Raw genomic sequence first — 27,500 nt, 5'->3', positions numbered from 1 at the left:
TTGGTGCTCAACTATTGTAAGGGAAATTAGTTTGATTTGCATAAGAATACCCAACTCATTTCCATTCAAATGGTTGTGCACCAGGACTCGCTTTGAAACTGAGGCATGCAGCAACTCGGAAATAGGTTATTTATGTCGAACGCTACTCAAACTTCATATGATTTTGGTAATGTTCGAGAAGAGGATCCACGCTGCTAAACTCTTCTTGGCAAATCCAACAACTATGCTTTTCATCCTGGTTCAAACTACCTTCTTGCATCGCATCTCCATTATGGGTTTTTTCATGTTTCCTTAGAGAAAATGCTCGACCAAAACACTTGCCACAGTGTTTACATTTGTGAGGCTTTTCTCCAGTATGGGTTCTCTCATGTCTTCTCAGAGTTCCTTTCTTTATAAAACACTTGCCACACTGTTTGCACTCATTAGGCTTTTCTCCAGTATGAGTCCTTTCGTGTCTCCTTAGATTTCCTACAACACTGAAACACTTGCCACACTGTTTGCATTCAAAAGGCTTTTCTCCAGTATGTGTTCTTTCATGAACCCTTAAATGTTGTCCTTGACGGAAACACTTGCCACACTGTTTGCATTCATAAGGCTTTTCTCCAGTGTGGATTATTTCATGTTTTCTTAGAGATCCTGCTCCACTAAAACACTTGCCACATTGTTTGCATTCATAAGGCTTTTCTCTAGTGTGGATTATTTCATGTTTTCTTAGAGATCCTGCTTCACTAAAACACTTGCCACATTGTTTGCATTCATAAGGCTTTTCTCCAGTGTGGATTATTTCATGTTTTCTTAGAGATCCTGCTTCACTAAAACACTTGCCACATTGTTTGCATTCATAAGGCTTTTCTCCAGTGTGGATTCTTTCATGTTTTCTTAGAGATCCTGCTTCACTAAAACACTTGCCACACTGTTTGCACTCATAAGGCTTTTCTCCAGTATGAGTCCTTTCGTGTCTCCTTAGGTTTCCTACAACACTGAAACACTTACCACACTGTTTGCATTCATAAGGCTTGTCTCCAGTGTGGATTATTTCATGATTTCTTAGAGATCCTGCTGCACTAAAACACTTGCCACATTGTTTGCATTCATAAGGCTTTTCTCCAGTGTGGATTATTTCATGTTTTCTTAGAGATCCTGCTTCACTAAAACACTTGCCACATTGTTTGCATTCATAAGGCTTTTCTCCAGTGTGGATTCTTTCATGTTTTCTTAGAGATCCTGCTTCACTAAAACACTTGCCACATTGTTTGCATTCATAAGGCTTTTCTCCAGTGTGGATTCTTTCATGTTTTCTTAGATCCTGCTTCACTAAAACACTTGCCACACTGTTTGCACTCATAAGGCTTTTCTCCAGTATGTGTTATTTCATGAATCCTTAGAAACCCTGCTTCTCTAAAACACTTGCCACACTGTTTGCATTCATAAGGCTTTTCTCCAGTATGTGTTCTTTCATGAATCCTTAAAAGGTCTCCTCGACTGAAACACTTTCCACACTCTTTGCATTTATATGGCCTTTCTCCTGTATAGATTCTACTTGTTTTTACACCTTCACTAAAGCACTTGTCATCCCGCTTGCAATTCTTAGGCCTCTCTCCCGTATGGTCCCCTAAATGTCTCATGTCATTTTGTCGTTCCTCTCTGCAACTCCTCCTTTCTTTCCCCCCGGAATTCTTGATGCCAGTGCAGCTTTTCTTACGCAAAACAGACCTTGGCATCTTTTTTTGCATTAAAATCCCAGTTCTCACTAAAACAGACGGAAATGAAAAGTAATTTTCAAACTGTGACAACATTTGAAATATTTGGCATTTTGTAAGATCATTTGATGGCCCTAACTGACAATGTCATTCAGCAGACTACATAACGGTGGTCACTTGCAGTCTAACTGTGCAACCTTGTTTCGTGTTAAAGCAGTATTCAATCAAGAGGCTACGGGAAGCCTACACATTGTTCGAAATATTTTTAACCGACAACCTTTTCAGTTCAAAGTATTTCAGTGTTATTTATTTTCCGTGTGTTACAGTATCTTGTTAAGTATGTGCTTTCCTTGGCTTGCTGTTTACTCTAATTCATGCCACGTCTGCCAACGTTATCTCATAAATGTTTCATATCCAGTTCAAATTCCGTAGTTTAAAGTCCACAGTCCAATTCCCGACCATAGGGTGAAGTGCGATAATAGAATAGCTGTTCACATTTAAAACCGTATCGGCATTGATTCGTATCAAAATCAGCAAACAGATCCTTTACAAGTTTCTATGATGGTATTTAATGATACGTAATTATTTTTCTTAACGATACCGAAAGAATTATAAAATTATGTAATTAGCCCTTTGAGAATTGTTACCGGGTCATATGATAACCCCCAGCAGTATCAATTAATAATCAATAAAATCAATAATAATCAATAACAAGTAATCAATTGGTATTGGAAATAAAAAGAAAATCAATGCGTAGAAGTTGAGTGAGTATCGATTTTTATTATCATTGATTATTATTTATTAACATTGATTTTTAGGCTTTTACTTCGTGTAGAAGACACACAATAGAACAATAATCGTGAAACAACACCTAATTAGAATTCTAAATCCCTAAAGACCCCTAAAGCTTTTGTTACGTCATGTGCGTCTTCTACACGAAGTAAAAGCCGACTTTTATTGATCATGAAATTTGTCATTTATTTTCAATAAAACGCGCCATATGAATTAACAAACCATTCACTAAACTTTATTTGCTATACTTTAAGTTATTACAAATGAAATGTTTCAAATTTGTAGCATTTTTACTATTAAAGGCTTACTAATTACTAAAATGTTTGATAGTCTCGAAACAAGAACATGTTATTAACTGTTAATCAATTTTCTTCAGTCCCCAGGTCAAGGCGGCACCCAGATACTTTTAACAAGTACTTGTTGATTAGTTAATCACAAAGAAGGAAGAGGTGTTTATTTATTTGCGGTTAACAGTAATTGGAAACCGGGATCTTAAAAGGGCCGTGCACATCATCAAATTTTGTCTAACGGTAAACTGCAGTACAAGAATCCAAATCAAGCCCAGTGTTTCTAAAATGATCGCAACCTGTGGCTATACTCAGATACTCAGCATTTATAATCTAACTACAATACAATAATTTCTATGCCGCCTGAATAAAGGCCAAACTTACACAGTAATATTTTCGTGTAAGGGCCAAAGAGGACTAACACGCTCGATTTGAAGGTGGCCGAGCTGCCTCCGATCATTGGCAACTTTGAACGCATTTCAACGTTCTCTTCTCTTCTTGAATGCGTAAAATGTTTCCCCAATATTCACTTCAAAGAACATTGGTGGTAGCCTTTAACTACACAGCGTACAGATAGTTTCACTTGCTTTGTCATCACAAACACCAAGAAAAGTCTGGAATAAGTGAACTCCGCAAACAAGTGTGTTGTGGGAATCTCTGTGGGCATGGAAGGAATTATCAAAACACAGGGAAAAGATGTGCAATCGAATTACCCTAGACACCAAAATATGCCCGTGATTTATGACGTAACGTCCACGCTACCACGTGCCATAAAGTTGCGTATTACTAATCAGTTATTGATTATCTATAAAAATTAATAATAAGCAATGGCAATTAAGACAATTTGGAGTCCTCAAAATAAACCCCAAACAGAAGGCTCAATACAGTCACTACTCAAAATTCAGCTGTATGATCACAGTACAACACATGATGATCTTTCAGGCAGAGTTTTGGTAAAAGATAGTAAAGTTCAATGGCTTGTATGTTTTTGACTCATTCAAAATACATCTAACAATTCCCTGTAGAGGATAGGCAGCATCCAAACTAAATTGATGGTTCACAAGTTTAAAACAAAAGGTATAAGGCAGTCCAATTTAGGTAATCCTTCACTAGTCCATTTTAGTACTCTCTGAACCTGGTTTGTCAGGGTAGTCCATGAATTGTAATGTACCTACCCCAGACAAATCGGTTTCAAGTTACCAGCAGCACTTTGAGCATTTTGTCATAAGTTTCCCATAGATGTTGGAGTGGGGTGGGGAATGGGAGGGGGACCCTGGGCTGTTGTGGGGGAATACAGAGAGAGGGCTGATCAAAGATGTTGCTAAAAGTATCAGCCCTTTTCGGAGGGGGGAAGGTAGGCTCTTAGCCTTATGAATGCCCCACTCTCAGGGAGTAGGTTGTAAGTGCTGACAACATGAAAACGAATGCATGTTCCACAAATGAAAAGCTCCCAGCAGCAGTGGCTTCGTAGTGCAGTTGGTTAGAGCATAAGCAACAGCATCTCAAGGCAACAGGTTTTAATGCCGTCAAAGTCCTGAACATTTCAGACTTCTATAAGCAATTGCTACAACTTGCATTTATAACTGCAGAGATCGTAGCTTCACTTGAGTAATAGGTGAAAGTGAGCAAAAGGTGGATCCATTCAGGACTACCTCTGTGCCACTTGTTTCAAAGTTGCAGATGAACCTTGATATTGCTACAACTGAATGTTTTCTTATTATATATCTCATGGCCTTTGCTAAAATCACTTTGTGAAGAATTCAGGACAAACAGAAATGTCTTGAATAGTTCTTAAGTTCATTAATATATGCATTGTTTTTATAAACCCCAACAAGTGAATTATAGCCCAAGTCCTTATAATTTTTACTAATAACATGGGTGCCAAAAATATGGCATCTCAGTGGCAGTAATTTTTCACCCATGATATTAATAATGGTATACTCATGAAATTTGGGAATGATTTCACTTGTGTTTTGTCCAAAATCAAATAATTTTACTCAATTATTTGCTTTTGGACAAAACGCACATGAAATTATGCCCTAATTTCACTTGTCACCATTTCGATTATTCATACAAATATCTGAGAATTTGTTTAATTAAGTAATTAAGAACTCAGAAAAGTTAAGCATCTTGTGTTTAAGAGGAAGCAAAGTCACCGTGTTGAACCTGTTTCCTCACAAAATTAAAGTTCAATTTTATAGTCTTTGGCTTTGAGGTCCCGTCCCTCGGGAAAGCCTATGACAAGTGCATTATAACACTTGTATAACTGATAACATGTGGCCGGATCACAACACTTCAACTATTGCTTTATTTAATGCTGGGAATGGGTGATACTTCATCTTTATATATTGCTGCTTAAGCCGTTAACGGTCGCTCTTGCCCTGTTTATGAAGGTTGTCCAGCAACTTGGTTTTTCACATAATCGACAAATATGTAAAATCCTGATAGGTCACCTGATCATAGTTTCACTAAAGACTGTTAGGTTACTGGTGGCGAATCTTTCGTAAGAAAGAAACCGTCAAGAAGCTTTCAGAAAAGGCCACAGAACTGGTCAGTGTATAACACAGACTGCAGACTGGGGAGTGTACACTATTTATGAGTCAATGGGTCAATGAGTTAGTGCAGTTAACCAAACCATAAAATGAAAGCTTAGGGGTTGGGCTTAACCAATAAATTATTGCTATATTGACTGTAAGTCTCTTTGACTCATGAGTTATGACTCATTGATTTATTGACTCATAAAACATGGGACCTCAAAATGCAGACTGAGGGTAAAATGCAGACTGCAGATTGCAGACCAGGGGTAAAATGCAGACTGAGGATAAAATAAAATATTAACAAAAAAAACACGATGATCAAATCCAGGGTCACAGTGATATGGGCATCCCTCGTTTTTGGTATCTCTGTACCCAAAACGCCAGTGATATGTCCTGAGGATGCCTAAAATACTGATCGCTTTAATGTGGCTTTCAAGTACTTGACTGGGGGCGAGGAGCGGGGTTGCAAATCACAAATTTTTCGGCTGAATAGTGCAGAGATATGTGATAATTTTATAGTCAGACAGTTTTACCAGGCTTGCTGCACCGAAAGAAACCCTCTGGCAATAAAAAATTCACTCAAAAAAGGAGGGAAATGGGAACTCGTAACCGCATTATATCACTGTTAAACAATACTTCAAATGTTTGTTTAGCTGTCAACTAAAACTTTATTCAGTTGAGAAATGCCTCAAACAGTGATGGTGATAGAAACAGAAACGAAAAAAAACAAAGGACAAAACCTGAACAACGAACTGTATTTAGGATCGCGTTAAATTATGCATGACATTTGGGGCCGGATCTTAACCCCAAGACTGTTACATGATATGGTCATCACACAATAAACACGCTGAGCGCACAGAGGTGGAAATGTTCACACATAGGGGATACTAGACTCTACCCAACGGCATATTGCAACATTGTATAGTCATAAATTTAGTATATGTCTGTAGCTATAATATACATCCAAACATATCTTTATTTTCTACATTTGTAGTATGTGCTTTTCAAATTGGCGCAGACTATTGCCGATATTTTTCGAGCGTCTGGCGTGACATTTGAGGGTGTTGAAGGTCACACACTTCGGTCAACTGGAAGAAATTGACAACCGGTTATGTCCACTTCAGAAATTATTTCTTTGGCAACACATAACAAACAAATTGCAATATGGGGCCATCATATGGCCTTACGTAAGAAATGCATGTGGATAGAAACAATGAATGATGCGATCATATCTCAGGTTAACAACAACACTGACAAAAGATAAAATTCATCATGCGTCCCGTTATTAATATTAGGCTGATTTAGCAACAGAACGGGAACATCAGTGGCGACGGGGCGGGCAGAAAAAACACCAATGACAATTCAGAATAGAATAGACTCCACTCTTCTCTTCTCTATTCTAAATTCTCATTGCTAGTTTTACTGTGCGCGACATCGCCACGTACGTTCCCGCTCTGTTGCTAAATCAGCCTATTATATTATTATGGCAGACACAACCGCGAGCAAGAGCATGCATTGGCAAATAATTCTGGGTTGTGCTAGAACTTTTTCGCATATTTTTTAAAAATCGCTTTATCTTGCCTGCAGGATAAACCAGGGGTTTCAAGTAATAGAAAAAGTTTCTATATTTGCAAACGCTTTTCGATTTTCCAAGGAATTGTTGATAGTTAACGGAGGGGACGCCCAAAACGCTAGGAATCTGGGCATCCCGGAAGGGTTAATTATTTACTCTTTATTTATTCTTTTTTTAATATTTTATTTTACCCGCAATCTGCATTTTACCCCTGGTCTGCAGTCTGCATTTTGTCCCCGGTCTGCAGTCTGCATTTTACCCCCGGTCTGCAGTCTGCGTTTTACACTGACCGCCACAGAACATTATTCAGCGACCGCAAGAAGTCAATCTCGCTGTCACGGGCAGCGAAGATCGACCTTTCTTTGGCAACAACTTCACTTCACGCGAATGAATCGATAATTTTAAACAAAAGACCCCCTTCCTTATACTAAAAGTGGAATTCAAATACATGTACCGGATTCTTACCTTCTCACAACAACTACAAAAGCTGGTTTCTTGGTATCCTGCGAGCAAGCTCTCTAAATGAAGTTGGCTTGACACGTAGTACTTTAATACCTCCGGCGGGGTAAGAGAGCTTTGCAGCCATCTGGGCGGCTGCTAAGTCAATATCCGTAATCGGACTGGACTGCAGAATTAGCTCCGTTAGAATTTGTATTATGCTTCATTTAACAAATTTATGTCAGTTTTTCATGCGTCTGTCCTGTTATTGATCATGAATTGGGTCATAACATTGTCAAAAGGGAGTTTAAGATTTACGACGCCGACGTCGACGAAAACGTCACCTCAAAATATAACGTTGCACTATCGCCTTTGGCCATCTCGTTCGCGTCCTACAATGTGGGCGAAGTATCCTAAAAATAAATTGATACGAGCGGTTTCTGGGCAAAAATAGAAAATGAAAGATTCACATTTGAACCATCACGTTGTCGTCAAAACCTCAAATTTGATGAGTTCACGTCGTTGTTGTGCAGAGAACCGCACTTTATGTGCTAAAATGCGTGCCGCACGTGCAACACGATTATTTTTCCTCTTTTAACGAATGATATTGTTGTTTCATGGCGTTCTTGTTGACCACCGCGTCGTAGATCTTAAAGTCCCTAAAGTAGCTGTGGATCCACGAGGCGATAGCGGAGTGGATCCGCAGGCTGAAAACATTTTTGCAGCTCTGAGAAAAAATGCCAGACAAAAGCCGTTTTGGACCGGAGTAGACTGAGCCAGAAATCGATGCTTTAGTCGACAATATTACCCCGGGAAAACCATGGAGTTTTTAACAATTATTGTACTCGGGCTTGCTGGGTATAAAATGATTATAACCAATTCGGCGCCTCTATCACTTCATATGCAGTGCGCCATCGTAGAGTAATTGTTAAATATTACATCGGTTTCCATTGAGATGGGAAAACCGGAGTACGGGACGAAAACCTCTCAGAGCAGAGTAGAGAACAAACAACTCTACCCACATATAACGTAACGTCTGGGAATCCAACCCGGACAACACTGGTGGGAGGCGAGTGCTTTCACAACTGGAAAGGAAAGGAACTTAATTTAAGTGTCTAGTTGTTATAGCGCTGGAGCACTAATTGGGGACACTGTAAACTGGAATTAACAATTAACGCAAATCAAGTTAAACGTTGGTTTTTGAGAAGAGGGGAAAACCGGAGTACCCGGAGAAAAACCTCACGGTGCAGAGTAGAGAACCAACAAACTCAACCCAAATATGTAGCCGAGTCTGCGAATCGAACCCAGGTCACATTGGTGGGAGGCGAGGGCTCTCACCACTGCCCCACCCCTCCCCTGAATATATATGTACCTGGAAATCTTGGTGTCCAAAATGTTTCTTTTAGTGAGTCTTCGCCAGTGCTGTTTTTAACCCAAATTAACAGTATGAACTGCCATAACTTTATCGAGGTACAAGAGAGCATTCTTTTCATTTTCTTTTATCACCAATTGTTTTAATCATCATCCCCTATCATTATCAGCATTATCATTAAATATATTTATACCGGGAATTCATCTAGTTGTAGCCTGTTAAAAGGTTTTTTTTCTTCATTTCCTTTTTTTCCTCTCTTATTTGTTTTGTTATTTCTTCTGAATGAAAATTTAACAAATATATAACCAAAGCAACCTCCCTTGAACGGGGTTTTAAGAATAAACGGAAAAAGACTAATTTTTTCCACAAAGTTTCCGAAATCCGTTTCTTTAAAATTACACAGACAATAACATGAAAACGACAACAAATTAAATTTAAGATATAACAATAGGTAATGGTTTGAACTGGTAAACTCATAGTTCAATCACTGTGCTTAAAGTGCCCCTGTGACCAAAAAATCAATTCATATTTTTCTTTGGATTTCAAAACTATGTTAACAAAACACTAAGTGACCCACGTTTTAAGCCTTGATTTCAAAAAGACACCTCTTTATTTTAACTGGAATTTTCCTATTTAATGGTCTGCCATTACTAACATTATGTTCTTGAGAGAGCTGGATCAAGGAGAAAATGACGTCAAAGGCTCACTAGTTTAAGAATGCAATACGTGTGTACGCCGCAGAATTAATATGCAGCACGGGGGTTTGGGGCTTTCAGACTTTCAAACTCACGCTTTCATATAGCATAAGCTGCGTTCACACGCTGAAATTTTAAGCTAGTGAGCCTCTGACGTCACTTTTCCCTGGATCCAACCGTCTGAGGTCCAATCGGTCAGTTTTGAACGTGAGTAATGCCGGACCGTGAAATCCAAAACTTACACTCAAAGAAAGCGGCCTTTGGATAAAAATCAAAGCTCAAAATTTTGCCAGTCAGGTGTTAAGCAAACACACTTCCAAAATCTGAAGGAAAAATGGAAGTGGTTTTTTTGATCACAGGGGCACTTTAATAAAAGGGCAGCAATGTCCAGCGAAAGCTTTAAATTTAAGGTTAAAAGAGTTTTCAAATTCCAATAATTCACGTCACTGAGATAATTCCATTCTTGATATCTTTCAAATAGGACGAGAAAACCAACAAACCAATTCAAGTCGAACACTACTCAAACTTCATATGATTTTGGTAATGTTCGAGAAGAATATCCACGCTGCTAAACTCTTCTTGGCAAATCCAACAACTATGCTTTTCATCCTGGTTTAAACTACCTTCTTGCATGGCATCTCTATTATGGGTATTTTCATGTTTCCTTAGAGAAAGTGCTTGACAAAAACACTTGCCACACTGTTTACATTTGTGAGGCTTTTCTCCAGTATGGGTTCTCTCATGTCTTCTCAGAGTTCCTTTCCGTATAAAACACTTGCCACACTGTTTGCACTCATAAGGCTTTTCTCCAGTGTGGATTCTTTCATGCCCCTTCAGATTTCCTACATTTCTAAAACACTTGCCACACTGTTTGCATTCATAAGGCTTTTCTCCAGTGTGGATTATTTCATGTTTTCTTAGAGATCCTGCTCCACTAAAACACTTGCCACACTGTTTGCACTCATAAGGCTTTTCTCCAGTATGTGTTCTTTCATGAATCCTTAACTGATCTCCTCGACTGAAACACGTTCCACACTGTTTACATTCATAAGGCTTTTCTCCATTGTGGATTCTTTCATGTCTTCTCAGAGCTCCTTTCTGTATAAAACACTTGCCACAATGTTTGCATTCATAAGGCTTTTCTCCATTGTGGATTCTTTCATGTCTTCTCAGAGTTCCTTTCTGTATAAAACACTTGCCACACTGTTTGCACTCATGAGGCTTTTCTCCAGTATGAGTCCTTTCGTGTCTCCTTAGATTTCCTACAACACTAAACCACTTACCACACTGTTTACATTCATAAGGCTTTTCTCCACTGTGGATTCTTTCATGTTTTCTTCGATATCCTGCTTCACTAAAACACTTGCCACACTGTTTGCTTTCATAAGGCTTTTCTCCAGTATGAGTCCTTTCGTGTCTCCTTAGATTTCCTACAACAATGAAACACTTGCCACACTGTTTGCATTCATAACGCTTTTCTCCAGTGTGGATTATTTCATGTTTTCTTAGAGATCCTGCTTCACTAAAACACTTGCCACATTGTTTGCATGCATAGGGCTTTTCTCCTGTGTGGATTCTTTCATGTCTTCTTACAGATCCTGCTTGACTAAAACAGTTGCCACACTGTTTGCATTCATAAGACTTTTCTCCAGTATGTGTTCTTTCATGAATCCTCAAATGTTCTCCTCGACTGAAACACTTGCCACAGTCTTTGCATTTATATGGCCTTTCTCCTGTATGGATTCTACTTGATTTTATACCTTCACTAAAGCACTTGTCATCCCGCTTGCAATTCTTAGGCCTCTCTCCTGTATGGTCCCCTAAATGTCTTATGTCATTTTGTCTTTCCTCTCTGCAACTCCTCTTTTCTTTCCCCCGAGAATTCTTGATGCGAGTGCAGCTCTTCTTGTGCAAAACAGACCTTGCCATCTTTTGGCATTAAAATCACAGTTCTCACTAAAACAGACGGAAATGGAAAATAATTTTCAAACTGTGACAACATTTGAAATATTTGGCATTTTGTAAGATCATTTGATGGCCCTTACTGACAATGTCATTCAGCAGACTACATAACGGTTGTCACCTGCAGTCTAACTGTGCAACCTTGTTTCGTGTTAAAGTGCCCATAACCCCAAAATATTTTTTTCGGTAAAATGCATCTTTCAGTTTGCACCTGTTCGAAAGGCATCGCGGCTTTTTTCCTTTTTCTAACAAATCCTGACATTTTAGAGGCTTCGAAAGTTGCGAAAATCCAAGCATCTTTTGTTCACGACCGAGTTAGAAGGGGAGTGGGTCTATTCCTGTTTTTACGTCACAAACTGATTTATATTGCATTAACTCTTTGTAAAAATGCATGCAAAGTACCGGGTAGATTGTGACGTAAAACCTAGACACCAAAAAAGTTAAAAACGAAAGGTATAAGGCAGCCCAATTTAGGTAATCCTTCACTAGTCCATTTTAGTCCTCTCTGAACCTGGTCTGTCAGGGTAGTCCATGAATTCTAATGTACCTACCCCAGACAAATCGGTTTCCAGTTACCAGCAGCACTTTGAGCATGTTAAGCATTTGTCATCAGTTTCCCGGAGATTTTGGAGTGGGGTGGGGAATGGGAGGGGGACCCTGGGCTGTTGTGGGGGAATACAGAGAGAGGGCTGATCAAAGATGTTGCTAAAAGTATCAGCCCTTTTTGGGGGGGGGGGGGGGGGGTGTGTTAGCCTTATGAATGCCCCACTCTCAGGGAGTAGGTTGTAAGTGCTGACAACATTAAAAACGAATGCATGTTCGATGAGTGTGTAAAGCTAAATACTATCATGGTACACAGGATCTTCATTGCTTATTCAACACCCTAACTATGTCACTCTTAACCTATTGTAGAACATTTTGGGGTGTAGCCACCCAATCTAAATATCGAAGCCAAATAGATAAGTTACAGAAAACGGCTGTTAGATTTGGATACATTAAGTACTATGTAACACTAATCCAGCAAATTAGAAAAGAAAGGGATAAGAAATTATGGAGTAGTACTGTAGGCAAGCCCTGGCATCTCCTGCATTATCTCCTCCCTCCGAGTCAATGCCGTCCTTATTGCAGAAGAGCACATGCCCTGACAGGTGTCTAAACCAAAATGTTTAAAAATTATTTCTAGAATAGATGCTTATTTATATTTAAATTATCTTTTAATTAAATGTAGTTTTAATATATACACTTCCATGGACAGCCTATTATTTCTTACTTACTTTTATTATTATAGAAGTGATCCTCACACTTAAGTGGACAATTTAAGCGATTGTCACTTTATAGACATCTTTTGACAACAACCCACGTTTCAAATATACAGTTCTTTCATGGGAAAACATTATCCAAACAAAATGACCTGCTCCCAACTGATTTGCTTCATACATGTAGCTCAGTTGGAACAGCATTGCACCAGCATTCCAGAGACCATGGGTTCAAATCTTGTCGAAGCTACCTGAATTTTCCAGGAGTCCATAAAGTGACAATTGCTTACATTGTCCAGTTTAGTGAGAGGATCACTTCTATCTTTCCAATGATTATGATTATGATTATGATTATGTGTCCCAAATCACAGCAATATCATGCTGGAAGTTCTGGCACAAGCTGCAACAAGCAGCCTCAGCAATCCAAAACTTGTCTCAGGATCCAGGCTGAGCCCAACAGCACGGTCTTCTGCATAATTAGTATTATTTTTGTTGTTGTTGTTGCTATTATCATTATTATCATCATCATCATCATCATCATCATCATCATCATCATCATCATCATCATCATCATCATCATCATCATCATCATCATCATCATCATCATCATCATCATCATCATCATCATCATCATCATCATCATCATCATCATCATCATCATCATCATCATCACCATCATCATAATCATCATCATCAGTAGTAGTAGCAGTTTCACATAGGCTTCATTTCATATGTCCATCATTTTGTTCATTGATTCATTCATCACATGAACACTTGAATCAACAAAATGACCAGCTTCCAACATCAGTGGCTTCATAGCTCAGTTGGTTTAAGCATCACAATGACATCACGAGGTCACGGGTTCAAAGCCCATTGAAGTCCTGGGCCCGGTTGTTCGAATGGCGATTAACTAATAATCCAAGATTAGCGTAATCTTTTGTTTCATTTTTTCGACTTTTGGGAAGGTTTTTCAAGAATGACTTGTTCTGATGTAAAGTTTTGCCAAATATCAGCTTTGAAATGCATTTGGGAGTAGAGAAATAAACTCCTTGGTTAATTTTTAATAGATGAGATTAGCGTTAATCAGTTTTTTAAACAACCGGGCCCTGAATTTTTTAGTCTTCTCTATTCAATTGCAAAAATTGCATTCATAACTGCGAGGATCATAGCTTCACTTGATTTCACATCCGTAGTTCAATATTTGACGGATTTGATATATAATTTTGTTAACCCATTGACAAGTAAAATTGTCTGGCGTTAGACAGAGTAAAATACTAAGTCTGGCCGGTTTAGGCCAGTTTGGACGTCAAAGGGTTAATGGGGACATAATGTTTCAGTGAGTGATTAATTGATTCATTCATCATGGGAACATGTGAACCCACAAATTACCAACTCCCAGCAGCAGTGGCTTCATAGTGCAGTTGGTTAGAGCATGTGCACCAGCATCGCAAGGTAACGGGTTCCAACGCCGTCGAAGTCCTGAACTTTTCAGACTTCTCTAAGCAATTGCTACAACTTGCATTCATAACTGCAGAGATCGTAGCTTCACTTGAGTAATAGGTGAAAGTGAGTAGAAGGTGGATCCATTCAGGACTACATGTACCTCTATGCCACTTGTTTCAAAGTTGCAGATGAACCTTGATATTGCTACAACTGAATGTTTTCTTATTATATATCTCATGGCCTTTGCTAAAATCACTTTGTGAAGAATTTAGGACAAACAGAAATGTCTTGAATAGTTCTTAAGTTCATTAATATATGCAATGTTTTTATAAACCCCAACAAGTGAATTATAGCCCAAGTCCTTATAATTTTTACTAATAACATGGGTGCCAAAAATATGGCATCTTAGTGGCAGTAATTTGTCACCCATGATATTAATAATGGTATACTCATGAAATTAGGGAATGATTTCACTTGTGTTTTGTCCAAAATCAAATAATTTCGCTCAATTATTTGCTTTTGGACAAAACGCACATGAAATTATTCCCTAATTTCACTTGTCACCATTTTGATTATTCATACAAATATCTGAGAATTTGTTTAATTAAGTAATTAAGAACTCAGAAAAGTTAAGCATCTTGTGTTTTTGAGGCAGCAAAGTCACCGTGTTGAACCTGTTTCCTCACAAAATTAAAGTTCAATTTTATAGTCTTTGGCTTTGAGGTCCCGTCCCTCTGGAAAGCCTATGACAAGTGCATTATAACACTCGCATAACTGATAAGGTGTGGCTGGATCACAACACTTCAACTATTGCTTTATTTAATGCTGGGAATGGGTGATACTTCATCTTTATATATTGCTGCTTAAGCCGTTAACGGTCGCTCTTGCTCTGTTTACGAAGGTTGTCCAGCGACTCGGTTTTTCACATAATCGAGAAATAAGTAAAATCCTGATGGGTCACCTGATCATAGTTTGACTAAAGACTGTTAGGTTACTGGTGGCGAATCTTTCGTAAGAAAGAAACGGTCGAGAAGCTTTCAGAATAGGCCACAGAACTGGTCAGTGTAAAGCACAGACTGCAGACTGGGGAGTGTACACTATTTATGAGTCAATGGGTCAATGAGTTAGTGCAGTTAACCAAACCATAAAATGAAAGCTTAGGGGTTGGGCTTAACCAATAAATTATTGCTATATTGACTGTAAGTCTCTTTGACTCATGAGTTATGACTCATCGATTTATTGACTCATAAAACATGGGACCTGAAAATGCAGACTGAGGGTAAAATGCAGACTGCAGACTGCAGACCAGGGGTAAAATGCAGACTGAGGATAAAATAAAATAAAATAAAAAAATGGGAACTCGTAACCGCATTATATCACTGTTAAACAACACTTCAAATGTTTGTTTGGCTGTCAACTAAAACTTTATTCAGTTAAGAAATGCCTCAAACAGTGATGGTGATAGAAACAGAAACGAAAAAAAACAAAGGACAAAACCTGAACAACGAACCGTATTTAGGTTCGTGCTAAATTATGCATGACATTTGTAGCCCGATCTTAACCCCAAGACTGTTACATGATATGGTCATCACACAATAAACACACTGAGCGCACAGAGGTGGAAATCTTCACACATAGGGGATACTAGACTCTACCCAACGGCACATTGCAACATTGTATAGTCATAAATATACATCCAAATTTATCTTTATTTTCTACATTTGTAGTATGCGCATGCTTTTCAAATTAGCGCAGACTATTGCCGATATTTTTTGTGCATCTGGCGTGACATTTTAGGGTGTTGAAGGTCACAGACTATTTCTTTGGCAACACATAACACACAAATTGAAATGTGGGGCCATCAGATGGCCTTACGTAAGAAATGCATGTGGATAGAAACAATGAATGATGCGATCATATCTCAGGTTAACAACAACACTGACAAAAGATATAATTCATCATGCATCCCGTTATTAATATTAGGCTAATTTAGCAACAGAACGGGAACCTCAGTGGCGACGGCGTGCGCAGAAAAAACACCAATGAGAATTCAGAATAGAGTAGACTCCACTCTTCTCTTCTCTATTCTAAATTCTCATTGCTAGTTTTGCTGCGCGTGACATCCCCACGGACGTTCCCGCTCTTTTGCTAAATCAGCCCATTATATTATTATGGCAGACATGCCATATGCATTGGCAAATAATTCTGGGTTGCGCTAGAACTTTTTCGCATATTTTTTCAAAATCGCTTTATCTTGCCCGCAGGATAAACCAGGGGTTTCAAGTAATAGAAAAAGTTTCTATATTTGCAAACGCTTTTCGATTTTCCAAGGAAATGTTGATAGTTAACGGAGGGGATGTCCAAAACGCTAGGAATCTGGGCAAACCGGAAGGGATAATTATGTACTCTTTATTTAATATTTCTTTTTTTCATATTTTATTTTACCCGCAGTCTCATTTTACCCGTGGTCTGCAGTCTGCATTTTACCCCCGGTCTGCAGTCTGCAGTCTGCAGTCTGCATTTTAACCCCCGGTCTGCAGTCTGCGTTTTACACTGACCGCCACAGAACATTATAATCAGCGACCGCAAGCAGTCAATCTCGCGATCACCGACAGCGAAGATCGACCTTTCTTTGGCAACAACTTCACTTCAAGCTAATGAATCGATAATTTTAAACAAAAGACCCCCTTCCTTATACTAAAAGTGGAATTCAAATACATGTACCGGATTCTTACCTTCTATCAGCAACTACAACAGCTGGTTTCTTGGTATCCTGCGAGCAAGCTCTCTAAATGAAGTTGGCTTGACACGTAGTAGAAGTACTTACCTCTTGCGGAGAAAGACAACTTGCTCGCAGGCTATTTTACAGCCACCTGGGCGGCTGCTAAGTCAATATCAGTAATCGGACTGGACTACAGAATTAGCTCCGTTGGAATTTGTAGTATGCTTCATTTAACAAATTTATGTCAGTTTTTCATGCGTCTGTCCTGTTATTGATCATGAATTGGGTCATAACATTGTCAAAAGGGAGTTTAAGATTTACGACGCCGACGTCGACGAAAACGTCACCTCAAAATATAACGTTGCACTATCGCCTTTGGCCATCTCGTTCGCGTCCTACAATGTGGGCGAAGTATCCTAAAAATAAATTGATACGAGCGGTTTCTGGGCAAAAATAGAGAATGAAAGATTCACATTTGAACGATCACGATGTCGTGAAAACCTCAAATTTGGTGAGTTCACGTCGTTGTTGTGCAGAGAACCGCACTTTATGTACTAAAATGCGTGCCGCACGTGCAACACGATTATTTTTCCTCTTTTAACCAATGATATTGTTGTTTTCGTGGCGTTCTTGTTGACCACCGCGTCGTAGATCTTAAAGTCCCTAAAGTAGCTGTGGATCCACGAGGCGATAGCGGAGTGGATCCGCAGGCTGAAAACATTTTTGCAGCTCTGAGAAAAAATGGCAGACAAAAGCCGTTTTGGACCGGAGTAGACTGAGGCAGAAATCGATGCTTTAGTCGACAATATCACCCCCGGGAAAACCATGGAGTTTTTAACAATTATTGTACTCGGGCTTGCTGGGTATAAAATGATTATAACCAATTCAGCGCTTCTATCACTTCATATCCAGTGCGCCATCGTAGAATAATTGTTAAATATTAAATTGGCTTCCATTGAGAGGGGAAAACCGGAGTACGGGACGAAAACCTCTCAGAGCAGAGTAGAGAACAAACAACTCTACCCACGTATAACGTAACGTCTGGGAATCCAACCCGGACAACACTGGTGGGAGGCGAGTGCTTTCACAACTGGAAAGGAAAGGAACTTTATTTAAGTGTCTAGTTGTTATAGCGCCGGTGCACTAATTGGGGACACTGTAAACTGGAATTAACAATTAACGCAAATCAAGTTAAACCGTGGTTTTTGAGAATAGCCGAAAACCGGAGTACCCGGAGAAAAACCTCACGGTGCAGAGTACAGAGCCAACACACTAAAGCCACATATGTCGCCGAGTCTGGGAATCGAACCCGGGTTACATTGGTGGGAGGCGAGGGCTCTCACCACTGCCCCACCCCTCCCCTGAATATATATGTACTTGGAAATCTTGGTGTCCAAAATGTTTCTTTTAGTGAGTCTTCGCCAGTGCTGTTTTTAACTCAAATTAACAGTATGAACTGCCATAACTTTATCGAGGTACAAGAGTGCATTCTTTTCATTTTCTTTTATCACCAATTGTTTTAATCATCATCCCCTATCATTATCAGCATTATCATTAAATATATTTATACCGGGATTTCATCTAGTTGTAGCCTGTTAAGAGGTTTTTTTTCTTCATTTCCTTTTTTTCCTCTCTTATTTGTTTTGTTATTTCTTCTGAATGAAAATTTAACAAATATATAACCAAAGCAACCTCCCTTGAACGGGGTTTTAAGAATAAACGGAAAAAGACTAATTTTTTCCACAAAGTTTCCGAAATCCGTTTCTTTAAAATTACACAGACAGTACACCGAATTCATAAATGGCGGCCAACCTGGGTCGAGTTAGCGGCCAAACATGACATCGAGGCGTTTTAGGAGAAACACGCAGTATTTTTGAGGAGGGAAGGAGAAAATGAACGATCGACGTGCGGAAAATTACATTCCTGGTTCTTCTTTAAGTGCCAGAAGGTCAACGGCATTAAAAAAACATGATGAGCTACGGTTGTGGCTGAAATGTTGGAACGAATCTGCTTAAAGCTCAAATTGTAAAGAGGTATATTTTAACCTTTAGTAAGCTTACATAATTCGATCCGGCTAAGGCTTATGGCATAATTGTGTAAAATCAAGTCATCTCTTTGAAGAAATTAAAAAGAGCTCTTGTTTTCCTTTTCGTTGCTATTGCTTTTTTAAGAGTCGAAGAATACATCATTCAAGGGAAAGACAGTTTTCTTATTAATCTGGATCCGAATTCGTTGTACAAAAAGCGAAACTTTGCCAAGCAGGGTGCGAGTCGTGCTGTTGTTGATTCAAACTCTGGTGAGATTTCTTAAACAAAAACTAAGGCAAAATTTTCCAAAAGGAGAAAAAGTCGCTTTTGACGAGTCAGTAATGCAGAAGTATAGTCGGGAAAGCGGCTAGAAAGCGCAATTTTGTCCCAAGCAGCTGGCAGAAGGGGGAACCTCTTGAGGATCCATGTGTTGGTATTTATATTATAGTTTAATTTATTCACATCTGTCGTATTGTACTGTCTCATGGGGACGTACCTACCTGACTAATTAAATTAAACTGTTTACTACTGCTACAGAAAAGAGTACTAAGGATTATAACACAATAAGGGCGGTGAGATCATAGCAGACCCCTGTTTAGTAGATTAGGTATAAAGAGGGCAACCCTAAAACCCGGAATTCAGAATCCGGAATCACAGTACAATACAGAGAGTAAACACTATCTTAAACATTCATAAAAGCTAACCTTAGGCCTAATTAGGCCTAAACAAACGTTTTTCTAAAACCAGGAATCCGGAATCCGGAATCCGGAACAATACAAAGAGTAAACACTATCCTAAATATTCATAAAAGCTAACCTTAGGCCTAATTAGGCCTAAACAAACGTTTTTAGGCCTAATTAGGCCTAAGGTTAGCTTTTATGAATGTTTTAGGATAGTGTTTACTCTCTGTGTTGTACTGGGATTCCAGATTCCGGATTCCTGGTTTTAGGGTTGCCCGTATAAAGAACATATTTCAAATTACTAAATTACAAATGGGTGAGCTTGTATACAAACATCAAAAGAAATTCCTTCCTGATATTTATGACTCCTATTTCACAAACATCGGAGAGGCCCATCGATATTGTACACGTTCAAGATCAAACCAAAATCTGTTTATACCTCGGCCTCGATCGGCCAAAAACGAATTATGGCAAATTCAATTCAGTTAGATTTGCCACAGCTGATAATTGGAATAAAGTACCTTAACATATAAAAAGTGCTTCCTCTCTCCAAAGCTTTAGAAATGAGCTTAAAGTTCATCTGTTTACATCCAAAGCCCTAGAATGACATCTTGTTCAGCTGTAGTTGCACAGTGTCATTGTTTTGCTTTGTTTACTTTCTTATTAATTAATTAACCTAATTATAGTCTAGTTATTTTATTTCTTGGTTCCCACAACATAGTCTATCATATCTCATGCCTGCTATTTAAAATTAGATATTAATACTAATACCTTGTATTAATGCTACAGTAGGTGTGCAAACATTATTAACCCTGTGGGTTTTTGCTCGCACATCTCCACTCCACATTTCTGTGACATGTATTATTGATTTGTACTGTTTTCTCTGTGGAATAAAAAAACCTATGAACCTATGAGGACGAGCATCTTAATAATAGAATGCACTAGCGACGACAAGCCCTTGTATTTTCGCTGTAAGTGCTATCACTGCTTCATGCAGAAAAAATGACAAACCACTAATTTTAAGATAGTAATGTGTATTGCATCTGGAGGTGTTGTGGAACTCCGCTTGTTCATGGGTGGCGTGTAAGACCGGTTATTGTAACCACTCTTTGGCTCTTAAGCTTAAAATGTTTAAATTTTCCTTGTTTGACAGTGGAGGTACACAAGATTCAATCAGTGATGCGGCAGCAAAATCCTAAAGACGCATACATTAGTAAGCTTCAAACCACACTAGAGTTTGAATGAACAACAGCACAACTCGCGCCCTGCTTGGCAAATTTTCGCTTTGTGTACAACAAATTCGAATCCGAATCCATAAGAAAACTGTCTTTCCCTTGAATGATGTATTCTTCGACTCTTAACAACAAAAAGAAAAACAAGAGCATTTTTGTAATTTCTTCAAACAGATGACTTGAATTTACACAACTAAGCAGGATCGAACGATGTAAGCTTGCTAAAGTTTAAAATTTACCTCTTTACAATTTGAGCTTTAATCAGAATCGTTCCAACATTTGCCAAAACCTTAGCTCATCATTTTTTTAATACCGATGACCTTCTCGCACTTAAAGAAGAACCACGAATGTAATTTTCCGCACGTCGATCGTTCATTTCTCCTTCCCTCCTTGAAAATATGTCGTGTTCATCCTAAAACGCCTCGATGTCATGTCTGGCTGCCAGTCGACCCAGGTTGGCCGCCATTTATAAATTCGGTGCGTACCATGAAAACGACAACAAATTAAATTTAAGATATAAAACAATAGGTAATGGTTTGAACTGGTAAACTCATAGTTCAATCACTGTGCTTAATGAAAGGGTAGCAATGTCCAACGAAAGCTTTAAATTTAAGGTCAAAAGAGTTTTAAAATCCCATTAATACACGTCGCTGAGATAATTCCATCCTTGATCTCTTTCAAATTAGGACGAGAAAGCCAACAAACCAGTTCAAGTCGAAGGCTACTCAAACTTCATATGATTTTGGTAATGTCCGAGAAGAAGATCCCCACTGCTAAACTCTTCTTGGCAAATCCAACAACTATGCTTTTCATACTGGTTCAAACTACCTTCTTGCATCGCATCTCCATTATGGGTTTTTTGATGTTTCCTTAGAGACAAAGCTCTACCAAAACACTTGCCACACTGTTTGCATTCATAAGGCTTTTCTCCAGTATGAGTCCTTTCGTGTCTCCTTAGGTTTCCTACAACACTGAAACACTTACCACAGTGTTTACATTCATAAGGCTTTTCTCCATTGTGGATTCTTTCATGTCTTCTCAGAGTTCCTTTCTGTATAAAACACTTGCCACACTGTTTGCACTCATAAGGCGTTTCGCCAGTGTGGATTTTTCCATGTTTTCTTAGAGATCCTGCTTCACTGAAACACTTACCACACTGTTTGCATTCATAAGGCTTTTCTCCAGTGTGGATTCTTTCATGCCCCTTTAGATGTCCTACAATTCTAAAACACTTGCCACACTGTTTGCATTCATAAGGCTTTTCTCCAGTGTGGATTCTTTCATGTTTTCTTAGAGATCCTGCTTCACTAAAACACTTGCCACACTGTTTGCACTCATAAGGCTTTTCTCCAGTATGTTTTATTTCATGAACCCTTAAATGTTGTCCTCGACGGAAACACTTGCCACACTGTTTGCATTCATAAGGCTTTTCTCCAGTGTGGGTTTTTTCATGTTGTCTTAGAGATCCTGCTTCACTAAAACACTTGCCACATTGTTTGCAAGGATAGGGTTTTTCTTCCGTGTGGATTCTTTCATGTTTTCTTAGATATCCTGCTTGATTAAAACACTTCTCGCACTGTTTGCACTCATAAAACTTTTCTCCAGTATGAGTCTGTTCGTGTCTCCTTAGATTTCCTCCAACACTGAAACACTTACCACACTGTTTACATTCATAAGGCTTTTTGCCAGTGTGGATTCTTTCATGTTTTCTTAGATATCCTGCTTGATTAAAACACTTCTCGCACTGTTTGCACTCATAAAACTTTTCTCCAGTATGAGTCTGTTCGTGTCTCCTTAGATTTCCTCCAACACTGAAACACTTACCACACTGTTTACATTCATAAGGCTTTTCTCCAGTGTGGGTTTTTTCATGTTGTCTTAGAGATCCTGCTTCACTAAAACACTTGCCACATTGTTTGCAAGGATAGGGTTTTTCTTCCGTGTGGATTCTTTGGTGTCTTCTTAGAGATCCAGCTTCACTAAAACACTTACCACACTGTTTACAATCATAAGGCTTTTCTCCAGTATGTGTTCTTTGATGAATCCTTAAATGTCCTCCTCGACTGAAACACTTGCCACAGTCTTTGCATTTATATGGCCTTTCTCCTGTATGGATTCTACTTGATTTTATAGCTTCACTAAAGTACTTGTCATCCCGCTTGCAATTCTTAGGCCTCTCTCCTGTATGGTCCCCTAAATGTCTCATGTCATTTTGCCGTTCCTCTCTGCAACTCCTCCTTTGTTGATTCTTGATGCCAGTGCAGCTCTTCTTGTGCAAAACAGACCTTGGCATCTTTTGGCATTAAAATCACAGTTCTCACTAAAACAGACGGAAATGGAAAGTAATTTTAAAACTGTGACAACAATAGAAATATTTGGCATTTTGTAAGATAATTTGATGGCCCTTACTGACAATGTCATTCAGCAGACTACATAACGGTTGTCACCTGCAGTCTAACTGTGTAACCTTGTTTCGTGTTAAAGTGCCCATAACCCCAAAATATTTTTTTTGGTAAAATGAATCTTTCAGTTTGCACCTGTTCGAAACGCATCGCGGCTTTTTTCCTTTTTCTAACAAATCCTGACATTTTAGAGGCTTCGAAAGTTGCGAAAATCCAAGCATCTTTTGTTCACGACCGAGTTAGAAGGGGAGTGGGTCTATTCCTGTTTTTACGTCACAAACTGATTTATATTGCATTAACTCTTTGTAAAAATGCATGCAAAGTACCGGGTAGATTGTGACGTAAAACCTAGACACCAAAAAAGTTAAAAACGAAAGGTATAAGGCAGCCCAATTTAGGTAATCCTTCACTAGTCCATTTTAGTCCTCTCTGAACCTGGTCTGTCAGGGTAGTCCATGAATTCTAATGTACCTACCCCAGACAAATCGGTATCAAGTTACCAGCAGCACTTTGAGCATGTTAAGCATTTGTCATCAGTTTCCCGGAGATTTTGGAGTGGGGTGGGGAATGGGAGGGGGACCCTGGGCTGTTGTGGGGGAATACAGAGAGAGGGCTGATCAAAGATGTTGCTAAAAGTATCAGCCCTTTTCGGAGGGGGGAAGGTAGGCTCTTAGCCTTATGAATGCCCCACTCTCAGGGAGTAGGTTGTAAGTGCTGACAACATTAAAACGAATGCATGTTCCAAGAGTGTGTAAAGCTAAAGACTATAGTACACAGGATCTTCATTACTTATTCAACACCCTAACTATATGTCACTCTTAACCTATTGTTGAACATTTTGGGGTGTAGCCGCCCAATCTAAATATCGAAGCCAAATAGATAAGTTACAGAAAACGGCTGTTAGATTTGGATACATTAAGTACTATGTAACACTAATCCAGCAAATTAGAAAAGAAAGGGATAAGAAATTATGGAGTAGTACTGTAGGCAAGCCCTGGCATCCCCTGCATTATCTCCTCCCTCTGAGTCAATGCCGTCCTTATTGCAGAAGAGCACATCCCCTGACAGGTGTCTAAACCAAAATCTTTAAAAACTATTTCTAGAATAGATGCTTATTTAATAGTTAAATTATTTTCTAATTAAAAGTAGTTTTAATATATACACTTCCATGGACAGCCTATTATTTCTTACTTACTTTTATTATTATAGAAGTGATCCTCACACTTAAGTGGACAATTTAAGCGATTGTCACTTTATAGACATCTTTTGACAACAACCCACGTTTCAAATATACAGTTCTTTCATGGGAAAACATTATCCAAACAAAATGACCTGCTCCCAACTGATTTGCTTCATACATGTAGCTCAGTTGGAACAGCATTGCACCAGCATTCCAGAGACCATGGGTTCAAATCTTGTCGAAGCTACCTGAATTTTCCAGGAGTCCATAAAGTGACAATTGCTTACATTGTCCAGTTTAGTGAGAGGATCACTTCTATCTTTCCAATGATTATGATTATGATTATGATTATGATTAGTATTATTTTTTGTTGTTGTTGTTGCTATTATTATTATTATTATTATTATTATTATTATTATTATCATCATCATCACCATCATCATCATCATCATCATCATCATCATCACCATCATCATAATCATCATCATCAGTAGTAGTAGCAGTTTCACATAGGCTTCATTTCATATGTCCATCATTTTGTTCATTGATTCATTCATCACATGAACACTTGAATCAACAAAATGACCAGCTTCCAACATCAGTGGCTTCATAGCTCAGTTGGTTTAAGCATCACAATGACATCACGAGGTCACGGGTTCAAAGCCCATTGAAGTCCTGGGCCCGGTTGTTCGAATGGCGATTAACTAATAATCCAAGATTAGCGTAATCTTTTGTTTCATTTTTTCGACTTTTGGGAAGGTTTTTCAAGAATGACTTGTTCTGATGTAAAGTTTTGCCAAATATCAGCTTTGAAATGCATTTGGGAGTAGAGAAATAAACTCCTTGGTTAATTTTTAATAGATGAGATTAGCGTTAATCAGTTTTTTAAACAACCGGGCCCTGAATTTTTTAGTCTTCTCTATTCAATTGCAAAAATTGCATTCATAACTGCGAGGATCATAGCTTCACTTGATTTCACATCCGTAGTTCAATATTTGACGGATTTGATATATAATTTTGTTAACCCATTGACAAGTAAAATTGTCTGGCGTTAGACAGAGTAAAATACTAAGTCTGGCCGGTTTAGGCCAGTTTGGACGTCAAAGGGTTAATGGGGACATAATGTTTCAGTGAGTGATTAATTGATTCATTCATCATGGGAACATGTGAACCCACAAATTACCAACTCCCAGCAGCAGTGGCTTCATAGTGCAGTTGGTTAGAGCATGTGCACCAGCATCGCAAGGTAACGGGTTCCAACGCCGTCGAAGTCCTGAACTTTTCAGACTTCTCTAAGCAATTGCTACAACTTGCATTCATAACTGCAGAGATCGTAGCTTCACTTGAGTAATAGGTGAAAGTGAGTAGAAGGTGGATCCATTCAGGACTACATGTACACTGTACCTCTATGCCACTTGTTTCAAAGTTGCAGATGAACCTTGATATTGCTACAACTGAATGTTTTCTTATTATATATCTCATGGCCTTTGCTAAAATCACTTTGTGAAGAATTTAGGACAAAAAGAAATGTCTTGAATAGTTCTTAAGTTCATTAATATATGCAATGTTTTTATAAACCCCAACCAGTGAAATATAGCCCAAGTGTTTATTTTACCAATAACATGGGTGCCAAAAGTATGGCTTCTCAGTGGCAGTAATTTGTCACCCATGATATTAATAATGGTATACTCATGAAATTAGGGAATGATTTCACTTGTGTTTTGTCCAAAATCAAATAATTTCGCTCAATTATTTGCTTTTGGACAAAACGCACATGAAATTATTCCCTAATTTCACTTGTCACCATTTTGATTATTCATACAAATATCTGAGAATTTGTTTAATTAAGTAATTAAGAACTCAGAAAAGTTAAGCATCTTGTGTTTTTGAGGCAGCAAAGTCACCGTGTTGAACCTGTTTCCTCACAAAATTAAAGTTCAATTTTATAGTCTTTGGCTTTGAGGTCCCGTCCCTCTGGAAAGCCTATGACAAGTGCATTATAACACTCGCATAACTGATAAGGTGTGGCTGGATCACAACACTTCAACTATTGCTTTATCTAATGCTGGGAATGGGTGATACTGCATCTTTATATATTGCTGCTTATTAAAGCCGTTAACAGTCGCTCTGGCTCTGTTTACGAAGGTTGTCCAGCGACTCGGTTTTTCACATAATCAACAAAATTAATACCCCCGTAGTAAAATCCTGATGGATCACCTGATCATAGTTTGACTAAGGACTGTTAGGTTACTGGTGGCGAATCTTTCGTAAGAAAGAAACGGTCAAGAAGCTTTCAGAAAAGGCCACAGAACTGGTCAGTGTAAAACACAGACTGAAGACCGGGGGTAAAATGCAGGAGTGTACACTATTTATAAGTCAATGAGTTAGTGCAGTTGACCAAACCATAAAATGAAAGCTAAGGGGTTGGGCTTAACCAATAAATTATTGCTATATTGACTGTAAGTCTCATTGACTCATGACTTATGACTCATTGATTTACATGTATTGACTCATAAAACATGGGACCTCAAAATGCAGACTGAGGGTAAAACGCAGACTGCAGACTGCAGACCGGGGGTAAAATGCAGACTGAGGGTAAAATGCAGACTGCAGACTGCAGATCAGGGGGAAAATGCAGACTGAGGGTAAAATGCAGACTGCAGATTGCAGACCAGGGGTAAAATGCAGACTGCGGGTAAAATGCAGACTGCAGATTGCAGACCAGGGGTAAAACGCAGACTGCAGACTGCAGACCGGGGGTAAAATGCAGACTGCAGACCAGGGGTAAAATGTAGACTGAGGATAAAATAAAATGTTAGTAACAAAAAACACGAGGATCAAATCCAGGATCACAGTGATATGGGCATCCCTCGTTTTTGGTATCTCGATCTGTACCCAAAACGCCAGTGATATGTCCCGAGGATGCCTAAAATACTGATCGCTTTAATGTGGCTTTAAAGTACTTGACTGGGGGCGAGGAGCGGGGTTGCAAATCACAAATTTTTCGGCTGAATAGTGCAGAGATATGTGATAATTTTCTGGTCGGACAGTTTTACCAGGTTTGCTGCACCGAAAAAAACCCACTGGCAATAAAAAATTCGCTCAAAAAAAAGGGAAATGGGAACTCGTAACTGCATGATATCACTATTAAACAACACTTCAAATGTTTGTTTAGCTGTCAACTAAAACTTTACTCAGTTGA

The 27,500-nt window shown here is 38.8% G+C and overlaps 1 protein-coding gene and 1 pseudogene across 1 annotated transcript in view; both read right to left on the bottom strand.

Annotated features, from left to right (window-relative positions):
- Positions 1-16,911, bottom strand: part of LOC138028641 (zinc finger protein 709-like) — a 17,641-nt pseudogene extending 730 nt beyond the window's left edge.
- Positions 8,939-27,500, bottom strand: part of LOC138037563 (zinc finger protein 850-like) — a 25,879-nt gene continuing 7,317 nt past the window's right edge. Inside the window, exons 2-3 of the mRNA XM_068883470.1 lie at positions 21,448-22,798; positions 8,939-11,333 (exon numbers count right to left, since the gene is read on the bottom strand). Of these exons, the coding sequence (XP_068739571.1) occupies positions 9,911-11,333; positions 21,448-22,798 (2,774 nt within the window). The 3' untranslated portion in view covers positions 8,939-9,910. The remainder of the gene's footprint in view (positions 11,334-21,447; positions 22,799-27,500) is intronic.

Source organism: Montipora capricornis, chromosome 2, assembly GCF_036669925.1.
Source record: "Montipora capricornis isolate CH-2021 chromosome 2, ASM3666992v2, whole genome shotgun sequence".
Taxonomy (NCBI): domain Eukaryota; kingdom Metazoa; phylum Cnidaria; class Anthozoa; order Scleractinia; family Acroporidae; genus Montipora; species Montipora capricornis.
This window is presented reverse-complemented; position numbering and strand designations above follow the sequence as displayed.